General features: G+C 40.9%; 1 protein-coding gene across 5 annotated transcripts in view; it reads left to right on the forward strand.

The window, feature by feature from the left end:
* Positions 1-224: 224 nt before the first annotated feature.
* pdlim5b (PDZ and LIM domain 5b) overlaps positions 225-14,904 on the forward strand; it is a 75,273-nt gene continuing 60,593 nt past the window's right edge. For 3 of the 5 annotated variants that reach the window (XM_083793955.1, XM_083793957.1, XM_083793956.1), the window contains exons 1-3: positions 303-356; positions 3,088-3,288; positions 9,079-9,184. In XM_083793955.1, coding sequence (XP_083650081.1) covers positions 3,137-3,288; positions 9,079-9,184 — 258 coding nt within the window. In that variant the 5' untranslated portion in view covers positions 303-356; positions 3,088-3,136. Of the gene's footprint in view, positions 357-3,087; positions 3,289-9,078; positions 9,185-14,904 lie in introns of those variants that run through there. The other 2 variants (XM_083793959.1, XM_083793958.1) reach the window with 2 other exon arrangements.

The following is a 14,904-nucleotide window of genomic DNA, read 5'->3' on the forward strand; positions in this document are numbered from 1 at the left end:
ATATTGATCCTAAACAATTTTATATAGGTATGGTTTTGCTGCTTTTGAACACTCAATTCATAACGTTCCAATTTTGGAGGTCTGGCTCATGAACTAAAAACTGGTTCTGAACTGAACCGGTTCCCAGCCGGTGCATGGGAAAGGGAAGGTCTCAGTGAAGCAGGCCCAGCCGCCCTACTGGCCGCCCGGCCCGGTCATGCTTCCACACACAACCCCTCCTCCAGGCTGTCAGTTGGGGGAGGGTTTTATGCGGAAGTCCCAGTTCCGTTCAGTTCAGTTCACTCCCAAACTCTGAGGGACGGTCGCACACACGCTTCTCTATCTCAACACCGCCAGACCCGGCTTTACATAGCAAGGTGAGTTGTGAACATGTGAGTCAGATGTATGGTAAAGAGAGGAACCGTTATACATTTTGAGTCACTTTCACTCCTTTCTGTGACCGTTAGAAAGTTTCACAGTTCAATTAAATGTGTGAGAGAATGTGTTTTATGAATATAATAATGGATAAACGTACGATGCTTTTTAAAACAAAGTTTATACACACTAAAATAGTTCCGAATTTTTTATGAAAATACCAGACATGTATTTTTGTCACACCCACTACAAAGGCGCCTAAAGTCGCGCTAGAGGGGGTGGAAAAAATCAGGTAGCCTACTGTAGCCTACCTTTTCTAGGGCTGTCACATGAGAAACTTGTCACTGCACTGACTAGCTGTAGGCATAACTGAAACAAACAAACAAACACAAAAGTTGCAATTGCACCATATACAATACAAAGCGTCTTATTCATGCCTAATTTCTTTTTAACCGTTTCTTTTGATTCAAACATTTCTATTTCTGAAAATGCAAAGTAGAAATTGGTAGGTCTATTAGATTTATTTTTTTAATATAGCCTACCCTACGGTAAATTGGTTGATTAACTAAATTTACATAAGAAAAAAAAAAAAAAATGAGAGAAAAGAAAAATAACTGAAGCAGAGTTACTACTGTGACTTAGAGGCTAAATAACAAATAATTGTGTTAGCTCAAATTCTGTATTCATGATATGACATTTCCCCAAAGCATGGGCCAGACAAATCACTGCCATGGGGCAATATTACCGGAATATGTCAATGAAAATTATGTTCTCAAGGGAGACTGGCTATATTTTGTCGAAGTAGTTCATGTAGGCCTATATTAGTCTGTGATCAATCTGAAATAGAATGTAATAAAGACTTTACCACTAGAAAACACATATCTCATGAGATCATCAATGAAGAAAACTTTATAGCAACTGACACCAGACCAGTCTCATCCACAATCTATAGCTGGCATACTACTGTTGCACCACTGACCAAAGTTCATCTTTTCAACTGAGCAAGGTTACATCACACGGTGTGGGAACTTACTAAATGGTGTGTCTTCATGTCTAGAACAGTATGCATGAGATCATTAGCCTGGAAAACAAGCAGGGACATGAGATGAGGTTAATCTTGTTCTCTCCATTATGAACGATAGAACAAAGTAATAGGGTACAGTTGGAAGTCAAGTATAGTATGGCTTCCAACAAAAAATCTCATGAAATTGTATTATCTTTTACTTTCTTTCTTTCCTTCTTACTTTCTTTCTTATTTATTTATTTTTGTAATCGGATATACACTCATATTGATGTCACGTTGATGTCTTAGCAGTGGTAAAGTATTATACTTTATTATTCATAGGTTAAAAAGTGGATAATGGCGTGCATTTCAAGAGAAAAAAGTTTGTGTCCCAAAGCCATTGAAAATTGGATGAAAATAAATTATGGGGAAAAAAAAGAACTTGAATTGAAATAGAGCAGTGTCAAAGTCAGATAAACATGGTGACTTGAACTCTGACTCACAGCTTCCATATGATGTTAGGAATTCAATAGTCTTTAATGATCCTGTAAGCTATGATTCAGCCAGCTTCAGTGTCAAAGAATCAGACTCGCTACTGGACTGTGATTTCTGTGAGGATTTGTAGAGCTTTGTTTGTTATAATTTGACTTGGTAGGATTAGCCGTTGCGCTGCATGATTCCTTTTGTTATTGTTGAAAGAGTAGTCTTGTAATCCATATCACCTCACTAATCCATTACAAAGTTACACTGTTGAAAGATTGAATACACAGTGGTTTGTGTTCTACTTCTTTCAGCCATAGTCGGCTGTCTGTTTATGTAGACCTTGTAATTTTCACTGAAACTAAATAACACCTCAACTCTTGGTCACCGTATAAGGTGACAGGGCTATGTATCTCACTTAGTTTAGAGCAGGGGTGGCCACACCTTTTTGACTTGAGAGCTACTTTCAAAATGACCAGCTCAACAAGATCTACTACAGAAAATATTATAATTTATACCATTGCTGAAAATATTTAATATGTACCTTAGGGGGCTTTGGAATAACGGAGCTGGCATAAGGCATTACATATAAGACAAATGCTCTTGGAATGGGAAATAGAGCGGGAGAAATTGAATAGGTATTTAATTTGTAATGCTACAGACGTTTTTGTGCACAGCACAATATTTAAATTAAATATTCTTTAGGGACATCGACCTGCACAGCCTTTGTGATCTACTGGTAGATCGCAATCTAACTTTTGGGCACCCCTGGTTTAGAGAGTTCAAATATTGTGTGTGCATGCATGCGTGTGAGTGCATATGTGTTGGTTGGGTGAATATGATTTTGAGTTGGAGTCATGGGTTGTATGCTGCATATGGGCGCCACAACCCGCCATCACCCTTTTCCCTAATTTATATTCTGTCGAATGACAGCATCACTCACCAAAATAACGTGATTTTCAACTGAAAATCTGTGGTCATCACGTGGTCGTACAACAAAATATAAATTACTTAAGTACCCCTTAAGCTTCTCCTAGCTCCTTCTGCTCTACTCCAGGTGTGACATAAATGAGACAGCCAGTGGGCATGCATACATTTAGTGTGTGTGTGTGTGTGTGTGTGTGTGTGTGTGTGTGTGTGTGTGTGTGTGTGTGTGTGTGTGTGTGTGTGTGTGTGTGTGTGTGTGTGTGTGTGTGTGTGTGTGTGTGTGTGTGTGTGTGTGTGTGTGCGTGTGCGTGTGCGTGTGGTAGGAGTGTTCAGGTGACAGGCTGTAGCAGGTGTTATTGGAGCCCTGGGGTTATGGTCATGATAGAGTTCTGCAACAGCAACATGACTTACAGCCCACAAATGGCGCGGCTCTTCAATGACAAGGCACAATTACTCATGAAATACTCACCAGAGGAGACACGTTTTTTACTGTTTTACTGTCCACCACATAAAGCAATGAAATGGTGAGAACTGATCTGGAGGCTATGGTGAAAGGCTATGGTGAAACATCATCCATGACATGTTTACTTACCTCTTTTTGGCTGGACCGTGACCCTTAATGCAAATGTTCTGAATGGCTGAGTGAGGCACTTGACTGATGATTTGATTGGTTGGCCAGTTGGCCTCACAGAGCAAATCATCCCTCCAGGCTAATATATGGGATGTCTATCCTAAAAATCTGCATTTTCTTTGCTGATTTTGTTTTCATTGCTGGAGTTAGTGCTGCTTGTGCTACTTCAATATGTAGTAGGGCAATATAATTAATTTGATTAATAACTAACTAATTAATATTCTAGAACAACAACAAAATTCCCAAAGCCAGATAATTGCTTATCATTGACAAAGAATGACATACATTACAATGTAGGTCTTTCAGAATCTTCACTATAGCCTACCATCTAATTTCTACTTCATGGAGCTACAGTTTTTATAATTCATGGCATAACTATTTGTCATGTTTTGTCGAGTTGCTAAACATTACCGCCTGCTCTTCACTGTGCAATGTGATGTGTGATGCTTACATCTCAGACATGATGTTTGCCTGTCAGGGCAGGCAAAGGTCATGTGTTCACACATGATGCGCAGTGTAATTGTCCTCACAAAGGCACATACAGTTAGACAGACTGACACAGGCACGCATTCTAGGAAATATGCTGAGTTATGTACTAGACACGCTTTGTTACATACCCTATTGTGCTGAATATAAGACTAGTATGTCTTTTCCAATGGGAATATCCTAAAAAACGGGGTCGTATTATAATCAGGGACTAGACAATTTGACATTCAATGTTCTTTTTCCACAAATGAGTCTTGAAAAATGTCTTCTTATAATCAGAGTTGTCTTATATTCATATATATTTAGACATGATCATAATTACCTGTCTAGACTTGTGATTGCTTAATGTCTGTCTCCTGTCCTGGGTTACAAGTGACTTGCTTGTTCTAAAATATTGCAGATTGGTTTTAATAGAAAATGAATGCATACTATTAAGGCTGTGTTGAAACCATTTGAAATGCAACAGTGCATGAAATGTAGTATTCTGTGCCTCAGTTAGACCTGTCAGTCTGTCCATTTCATGCATGCACACACAGGTGTGATCAGGATATTATGGTTTGGTGTGCTTTCATCCAAGTTGTAATGCCATGCCATGTCTGCCAGCGAGGTGTGTGAACAACATGGGAGTGCCAGGTACTCTTTGGTTTTCAAGAGAGAGAATAAATGAGCAGACAACATTGAAACTGATGAATGAGTATTCTCTCGTTATTATATTTTCTTATAGTATTTTCTGTATTTTCAAAGCTGGAGAGACAGGAAGACCCCCGTTACTGAACAAACACTCTATATATCAACTATTACAATCTGCTAACCCTATCACAATATACAAAGCTATTTTCAACAATAAACGTTTGGGTTAAACGTTTTAACCAAAAATGTCACTTACTGTACTGCACCTTTGAGCTTGATACGGCTGAGTTAAATGAAAACTCTTGGAAGATATTAAAAACAACCCACTCAGAATGTCGGTGGAATTCTACCATTTCCTTTTTGTTCAAAATATTTTCCCTGACATTTCCTCCCAGAGGGTGCTCTGTTGTCCTGTCCTAGTTGTATGCAGTGTCCTCTTACTGTATGTATGAAGCTACATGGTTTTATCATTTTAGTCATCGTGAGATCATATCAGCCTTGAGCCAGGAATAATTTGGCCACAGGATATGATAAATAAGCACAGGACAAATACGGAATGTGTAGTAAAAGTCACAATTGTAGTGTTAGGCATGAACAGCAGATTTCCGGCCAATCTGAATTTGCGTCCTCACCTTCATCTTCAGTGTTTGTGTTACGCAATGTTTGTACTCAAAATTGTCCATTCATTGTCAATGGCATTTAATGTTTGTGTTAGGGGACACACACACACACACACACACACACACACACACACACACACACACACACACACACACACACACACACACACACACACACACACACACACACACACACACACACACACACACACACACACTAAAAGCTGGACATTGGAGGGGCTATCGCCCCTCAATAATAAATACAATGGTTCTATTATTTATTTTGATCAACTCAAGCTTGTCATCCCAGTGTGAGAGTGGTTTGTTTTATTACATGAGTGTTGAGTGCAGTGATGAGAATGAGAATCTGACAGGACAAACTCTAAAGTGCAGCTCTATAGTTCACAGAGTATAATACAGCTGATTTGAGAGTCTGTTTCACTGAAACAGAGGAAAACTACCAGTATATTCATGTCTGCAATACAACCTTATTTCTTTTTAACAACCACTGTTGTTTATAGCTGAACTGTTCTCCTCCCAAAGCAATAAATCTATTTAAAATGTTATGGGTATTGGATACCACTCCAGGCTAGCCCAGACCCAGCATACTGCTCTATTGTCTAAACCATGACCCCCATGACCTCTACCTTGAAGCTCTGCAGTCTGCATGCAGGGGTCTCAGGGGTCTAAAGCCTGATTCATTATTTGTTGTAGGTGGTGTCCTGTACTGAAAATAGTCGATCTACAAGCTCACAAGCTTGTAGATCTGCCATTTTCGGCATGCAAAGAAGAATAAATCAGGCTTAACGGCCTTGCACTTTCATTTTATGAGAAGTCCTCCTGACTTCCAGCATAGACCTGCCCCATGTAATTTACTAAAACTCTGCTTGCCTGACTGGAGCATTATTGAACAAAATGCTCTAACATGAAGTTAGACTGTTCCATAGGAAGAGCGCCTCAGAAAGTCCAGAGATTTTGAGAGTGTGTATTTTGAGATAGCATTATATGATGGAAATGAAATTATTAGCGTTTGAGAAGATGCAGGGAGTATTTTCTGGACCCCGGGGGAGGGGAATTAGCTTTTTCAGCTTCACACAGGTATGTGGTGGCTGCTCATGATGTGGCTGCTTATGATGATGAGTACCAGGAGGGGAGGTGTTAGGGAAGTTAGGCCCTACACTTCGACACGACTGAGCGAGTTGGAGGTCGAACAGGGCTACCTCCCGATTCCCAGATGGCTTCTCTCTACCAACTCAGCTACGGCCTCCAGTACTGATAAAGTGTATAGGCTGGCTATATATGATAGACCAGCAGGTGTTCACCTCATTCTATCTACAGCTCCTTATATTACGTCTCTTCTGCTTAGGTTGTGCTGAGTGCAGTGCACTGTGTGTATCATAATCTGATGACAGTCGTCTTTACCCAACAGTAAAGCTGAACTCATAGCTGGTCATATGACTGTGTTGCTCGCCGATAATAACTGATTTTCAACTGAAAAACATGACACATTGCATCACGTTTAACTTTTACCGTGTCGTGGTGGCTATGGACTGGACTCCCTAAAAGACTTGACTGCATGCCAGACTTCTTGGCTGCACGTGCTACTGTGTGTGACCTGATGAGCTGTAATGTAGCTATAGGCTATGTACATTGCGATCTCTCATGGCCTCTCGCTCTCTCTGTCTCTTTTTTCTCTCTCCCCCTCCTATTAAGCCTGGTTTATATCCTTTGTTGTGTGCCACAGTGCCAGTGTCACAAGCTGCCAACTCGTCACAGGCACGTTGTACAAAGGAGTATTATAATCATTCTATACTTATGGCAGTATAAATAGTTGTGGCTGTTTACCCTCCGTCCTTGGAGACTGCCCATAAGTCCAACCTCCCGTTAGTCCAACCTACGTGGCCGGTTAAGACTAAGGCGTGACCGGTTAAGACTGAGGTTAGGGTTAGCGACCTACAGTACGTGACCGGTTAAGACTGGGGTTAGAGTTAGGGTTCCTACAATGCATGAGGATGAGGAGTCCAAGCTGCTTCTTTTCACCTGACGGGGGAGTTTTCCCCGTTGGACGTAGTGTGTGGGAGCAACACGTTATTCCAACAGTTCAGGCTGGCCAGGGGGAGGCAGTTTAGAGACCAGGATTACTGTATGTCTTTTGTGAGGGTACCTAATATACCCTAGGGTACATTAATGAAATAATTATAATTGTCATTATTCATGCACGAGAGAGACTTGGAGTAGAACCGCTGCTCGCCTGGAAAGGAGCCAGCTGAGGTGGTTTGGGCATCTGGTTAGGATGCCTCTCGGGCGCCTCCCTAGGGAGGACCTCAGACCTCGACGCACATCCCACTGGGAGGACCCCGGGGCAGACCAAGGCGCAGTTGGAGGAAACACATCGACTCACTGGCCTTGGAACGTCTCGGAATGCCCCAGGTGGAAGTCACTAATGTTGCTCTGGAGAGGGAAGTCTGGAGCACTCTGGTGGAGCTGTTGCCCCGCGACCCGACTACGGATAAGTGGTTGAAGATGGATGAATGGATGGATTATTCATGCATTCAAAAAGCAGATTTAAACTTTGTTTTGACGTTGATATTTGTAGTGTTGATTGATTTTCTTAATCTTATTGTTGTTTTTTCTGATAGATACATTGAAGGCCTGTCTTACCTGGAAATATTATTTTCTTTAATTCTGCATGAGGTTCATGAGTCTCATAAGGATTAGTAGCATGTTTACATGCCCACCTGCATTTATGCATATGGCTGGAATGTTGGATGCTATTAGACAAATAACTAGTTATTAGTTGTTAAAAATGTTTTATGTACAAATAATTTAGTTATTATTATTGTTCTACATAGCAATGAAATACAGCTTAATCTTGCTGATGAGCATTTTTCTGTTGTACCATGGCAGTTTTTATTCCTCAGTTGACAAATGAAATTAGTATACCAGCACACTTTCCAGATGTTATGAGATAATTTGTTTTAGCTTTGGAAATTGGACTGTGTACTGTAGTGCTGTCTTTTTCCATTTCACCCAGTGGTGTGAGTATAACTATCTACACCTCAACATCAACATGACAAAAGGCCATAATAATCAATCTCACCTCACCTCATAAGCACCCCATTATCTTCAATAACCAAGCTTTAAATACCTCAGAGTGACACTAGACAATAACAATAGACAGTGACTACCAGACACATGACATCCAAAAAGAGCCACCAAAGACCATCAGTCATCCACAAGCTTAAAGCACTATGTTTTCCCCCATCTCCTACTGTTGTACCAGCACATTAGTCAGCCCATCCTACTGTACTGTTCCACCTGCTTTTTAAACATGCTATCAATTGCCAAAACTGCTGCCAGAATAATTTGTCTTCCCACACCCAACCTCATAGTTCTAAATAATAAAGCCATTGCACGCATTGCAATCTCAATAGAACAATCATCACACACCCACTCCATCTGGTTTAGTACTTTATTTCCTTAGGCTTCTCTTGAATCTGTTTTATTTTATTCTTGTATTATTACGCTGCTATGATGTGATGTTATTAACTGTTGTTCAGCACTTTGTAATGCATGTTTTAAAAAGTGTTAAATAAAGTTATTATTATCACCACCTTACCCTAATGCCCTCTCCGGAAGCTGGTATAGAATATTGAGGTGCAAGAAAAATAGCTTGCTTTGGGGAAAGCTGCTGTCTGATTGATTGATTCACAAGTTTGTTAATAGTACAGGTAGTACAGTCAAATATTATGTTAAAAGAATAACCCAAAATCCTGTTTCCATTGTGGTCCATTGTACTCAATTCATCAGTATAAATAACAGGTGCCACTGAACAGGCCCGAGTGTATACTGCTGTATACAGTATTGTTGGATAGCTTTTTCCACATTTTATGGGTGCAGCCAGGTACGGTAAAGTGAATAATATATGGATGCTTTTGTGTCTACAGGTTGATCATGAGCAACAGCTACAGTGTTTCTCTAGTGGGGCCAGCTCCATGGGGCTTCAGACTACAGGGAGGGAAGGACTTCTGTGTTCCTCTCACCATCTCACGGGTGAGTCTCCCGCTCTCTCTTACACGCATACATGTACACAATTGCACATGCATGCACGCAGTCGCACACATGTACGCATATTAAACACACAAACGTTCTCTTCACTCTTTGACACTCTCACCTCTGTGGAATGGCAGGCATTCTCGCTACGCCATCTGTGTGGTTAGTGAGATAAGCGTGTGTGCCATCCATCCCTTGATTGACACTCCATGCTAGTTTCGGCCACCACCCACCCATCCACCACATGCCAGTGATGCCACTAGCCATGTGCTATGGATGGACGCCCTCTCCTTCCCAGTCTTTGCCTGTTTTCCTCCATGACCATGACTCTGCTGTCATGTTAATAATGTTACATAACTGAATTGTGAGCCGCCACTTCAACATATTCCATATAGCTCCATGGACATGGAGCATTCATTCAGCCAACAGCTGTTGATGGCGGCTGTTATTTTGGTCCTGTGGAGGAGATAGTGCTAAAGTGCTCTGGCTGCCTCCCATCACGTTCTGGGCTTCAGAGTTTGAAGGCCTGAGCAGAGTGGGTTGATGTCTGCTGTCAGGTTCAGTGGATTATCTGTTTGCAGCTGATGTCTCTGGAATTCCTCCACAATAAACCCTTCTCCCTGGAAGCAGTGGTTTGGCAATATCTGTCCTGAGACCTGGGGGCTCATAATAAATCCAGGCTAGGATCTGGAAGTGGCTGGGCTGGGAGGGAGACTTCTGGCAGGCCCACTGTTTGAAAAATGGATCTTCTGCTGATATTGGTCCGGCACCCTCCTCTCCATGGTTACACTGCTTATGTTCATGGATAGGCCAGATACGGCCAGACACACTTACTGTATTAACCCATTTATTATTCAAAGATTTTTATGATTTTTCAAAAATAGCAGACCTACAAGCTCGTAGCGTGCCACTCGGTGGCGCGCTATGAGCTTGTAGAAACAAAATGTCCAACTTTATTGACAAGAAATCATTTAAATCTGAATAATCTAATCTAAATGCATCCATCCATACACAGTTTACACGCCCATTTCTTCTTATTTTTTGGACAGCAATATCAATAATACCGTTTAAAATAATGAATACAATTAGGAGAGATGAAATGTGTACATAAAAACAATACAGAAAACAACAATAATCATAAAGTATTAATGTAGTTCACACACGAGCAAGACATAAAGTCATTCCATTCTTGCCTCTACAAAATCCAGTCCAGAGGCTTTACATATTTGACGCAATAAGACCAGAACTGAATAAAAGTATATTTCTGGGGCTGGAGAGAAAGTCATCCTTTCCATAACATAAATATAATTTTCTGTCTACAGTACATTCCTGTATGGGAGCCTCGGGTAGCAACCAACGTCTTGTAGAGTGTAGACTTTTACTGCAGGCAGATATTAAGATGCCAAACAAATATTCATCAGGTCACCTTGTCTGGAAATCTACATGTCCTCAAAATAATATGGAAAATTCCAAAGGCAGATCTATATTAACCCATTTTGAGTGGTCACATACATTATGTTATAATTTAGCTATTGAAAAATAGCAGATCTACACCGAGTGGCGCGCTACAAGCTTGTAGGTCTGCTATTTTTGAGAAATTGTAAAAATGTGGCGCAAATCTTTGAATTCTTTCAAAGTAAATGTTTTAAACTCAGGCCTAAATGGGTTAAATATACTATTTATTACCATACGAAACTCTGCCCAGAAAGGCCTTATCACTGGGCACTTCCACACACACTCCTTTCAATCTGGAGTATTATTGGTCTTTGATATGGGATTGTGTTGTCTGACTGCTCGCTGGCTAATGGCACCGAAACTGCACCGCTCATCCTCAGCCAGTGTGGTATGTTTGTTTTCATTATGTCTGTTGACTATAGGCCAGTATTCAGGTTCCACCACTTCCTTTCATGAAAGTGAAATCTGGATGTTTTGCTTAGGGGAAGTTTCTCTGTTTTCCCCTCAGTGGTAGGAGTAGAGCTATAACAATGTGGTCTATGAAGATGAGGAGTGTATTTGTCAGATGGAAACACAATCTACTTTGTTTGGTCATAGTTTTGCATGTGAATTAACCAGTAAGTTTCATAAAACTATTTGTTAATGTCAAACATTCTGGGGTTTAGTGTTTGATTTAGTGTGCAAAGCGCTGGCACTGATCTTGGGGAAGTAAAGCTGTATTTAATGATAAAACTGAGGCAGGGAACAATAACGGGATGGACGTCATGTCCACATGTCCAGGACATGTGTCCCTCCAACAATACTATTTATGGCTTTCCTTTATGGCTTTTGAACTTTTGGGCATTCATTATTTTGCACATTATAATTATTCAAATATGCAAAGCAATCTGCAGTGAATGAAGCAATTGTTGATTTTCAATGGATAATTCTATTGGGTTCATTCAATCTTCACTGTCACTGACCGTAGAGGCACCGCCATTAGGATATAGAGGAGAGAGAATATGTTTAAGAGATTTAATTTGGTGATAGTATCTCTGTATGTGGAATATTCTCATTCTCTTTTAGCAAAGCCCTTAGAAAGAGCTTTAGATGCCTTAATCACAGGGTGGTGGTGGTGGCCCACCCAGACGAATACGACAACAGACCACTGATCACACTTACATCTGTGTATGTCTTTGTTTCTAACCATGCCTTCCTGACCATATGGATTGCTCTGTACAGACAGACAGACAGACAGACAGACAGACAGACAGACAGACAGACAGACAGACAGACAGACAGACAGACAGACAGACAGACAGACAGACAGACAGACAGACAGACAGACAGACAGACAGACAGACAGCTTTTAAGTAACACCCTCTCAGTTGTCAATTTCATCAGTGGAAATGTTTGGACATGTTTGACAGATAACATGATGAGATTTTCTGCACATTCATCTTTGGATGTGCACATTGCTTTATATTGATATATTTATACTGTATATGTTTATTCTGTGTACTGGACATGCAGCGTCCAACAGGTTTTACAGTACAGTAGGTGACACCGATGTATTCAGAGTGTAGTCTGAAAGGTTCTGCCCTTTCAATAGTATTCACTGTGAAGTCCAATTAAACCCTCTTCAAGAGTTGTACTAGGCCCTGGCCTGCTGTTTATGCCAAACCAGACAGGAACATGCCAGGGTTAACATATCATACAGAATGTCCGCACTGTGGCATGCTAAGTGTTGGTTGCTGTGGATTGGTTGAGTGCACATGCAGAGTATCACAGTGTCCATGTGAAGTTAAGTGGCAGTGTGCTGCCATAGTGGGTTGTACTACAGCAGCCGGTGGGGTGATGCCGGCATTGTAACTGCTAGCATACTTTCAAGACGATACGTTTTTTCCCCCCTCCTATTTGAGGAAGCTATTTATACCGCAAAGAACTCCACCTAGACAGAGGATGACTCTCAGAGTGCTCCTTCAGCAGTGGAAGTGAGGTGGATAAAAGAGAGGTAGTTACTTGGCAGGTAAAGAGAAAGTGCATATTTTTTAATAGCCTAAGTATAACATAGGGTTAAAGCTATATTTTTGCTATATTAACTAATTTTACTGAAATCACCTCAAGGACTCCTGGGGGTCGACTGGCACAACCACTGATTTAGGGAAAAGTGAGGAAGAGTGGGTAACCAAAATCAACAAGAGTGTTTCTTCTTTTGTTGACAATAAAAATAGATACATTTTTATTCAGTAATATGTTTTGGTTGTTCGAAAAAACTATCAAATATAACAGGATGAACCAAGTTTGAATGACTTCAGGGAATATTCAGACCATAGGCAGAGTAATGTTGCAGGATTTCGATAACCCTACTGTATTTGCAAGAAACCACACGTTATGCTTCATCAAGCATGGAATCTTTAACCCATTTAGGGCGGGAACCCCTTTTGGTGTTTTAAACATTATGTTATAATTTAGCTATTGAAAAATAGCAGATCTACAAGCTCATAGTGCGCCACTGAGTGGCGCGCTACGAGCTTGTAGGTCTGCTATTTTTGAAAAATCGTGAAAATATTTATTTCAGAAAACTGGAGGATTTAGAAGATTTTTTTCTTTTTTTGAGGTCAGGCCTAACACACACCAGCAGAGTTATCTCTAATATTGACACGGACAGCTCTCATCCATTTAATTTATCGGGGCCATATTAAACACCTGTCGTGGAAAGCAGCATGACACAAATTGTCTTTGATTCAGCTTTTTGGCAGTGCAGTGCATCGTTTATGCTTTGAGAGAACATGTTTGTTGATTCAGTGTGAGCTAGAACATGCCTCTTCCACCACAAGATAAAGCATGTCTGTGGAACAAAACATTTCTTCTGGGTGTTTTGGTGTCATAACGACTCTTACACAACACTGCATGCCAATTAAATCACCAAGTGTAACCTCTGTGATAGATATATTGTGACAGTTTAAAAGTTATTTTATGGGTTATGGTGGCATGCCACCACTTCTGGGAATACAAATATTGAATGTCCACGAGCGATCCTGCGATTCCTGTGAGTCATCAGTGGTCTGTAGCATTGCCACAGCATGAACCAGGCAACATGGCTCTCTCATCCAATTGCATTACTGGTCAGTGACATACATTCTAGGATCATCAGGATGGGTCCACTGTCCAGTCAGTGTTTTTATAAAAGCCACAACCAGATGTCCTTACTGTCCATTCAACCAAATCCTATTCTGATGCAATGCACAGCCAACATTACCAAGACATTGTTTTGTTTTGTTTTGGCTGGTGGGCAGCACAAAAGCTGATTATCCTACATCTGCCGGAGTGGAGCAGGCCCTCATCCCTTTATGTGTCTCAGTTGAGATGAGGTTCCGTTTTTGGAAGTGGGGTGCAGAGAAGGGGAAAGCCTGCATCTTGTCACACAGTCCTACCACCCCTATAACAGTTCAAGGAAAGTTACAAAAGGCTATGTATTCAATAAAATCTAACTCATCTAATGCCCAAAACACACCAGTTGCAACTCCTTGCAACTATAGTCACAACTAGTCGCAACTCCTTGCAACAATACAAACCACACCAATGAAAGTTCTTGCAACTGCCATTGGGGGATAATGATTGCAAGTAGTTGCGTGGTGAATCATTGGTGTGGTTTGGGCCCAGTTGTGCTAAGTCTAAATAATTGTCAAAACATCTCTGGGCTTATACCGAAAAGAGGAAGCTTTATCTTCTGATAAGAGTAAAAGACCAACAGCTTTGGTGGGAAACCGTTGGACCACAAATCACCTTTGTTTGCCTTGAAGTGCCATATCCTAATCTTGGGTGGCTAATTGTCGATTTATACATTTTTTCATGTCCCCTTATGGAAGGCCCTCTGACCTTTCTCATCTAAGGAATGTGAGTACAAGTCAACTGTTTATGTAAATCCAACCCTTTCTCGGGTCTGCTGGTACCACACGTATCTGTCTGTGTTCTCCAATCTAGATTCTCATTTCCTCAACTTTCAGACCAGCTTTCAGTTCATTCTGGACAGAGGATCTGATGGTCCAAGACTTTCCTTTAGGACATTTTTGTTGTGCTTGTGTGGTAATTAATAGTAGTTATGGAATCATATATGTGCCCCTTACTATTGGTCGGTTCTTTAACCTTACCACTGACTGTACAGTATTTTCAGTATGTAGAATAAGACATTAGATTGGACATGCATGGATTAAAGACAAGTTCTCGGTCGCCACTCGCCACAAGTGATTTCACTCATTTGCATTCCATAGAGGTCAGCATGT

This window comes from Protomyctophum parallelum (assembly GCF_964188405.1).
Source record: "Protomyctophum parallelum genome assembly, chromosome: 21".
Classification (NCBI taxonomy): domain Eukaryota; kingdom Metazoa; phylum Chordata; class Actinopteri; order Myctophiformes; family Myctophidae; genus Protomyctophum; species Protomyctophum parallelum.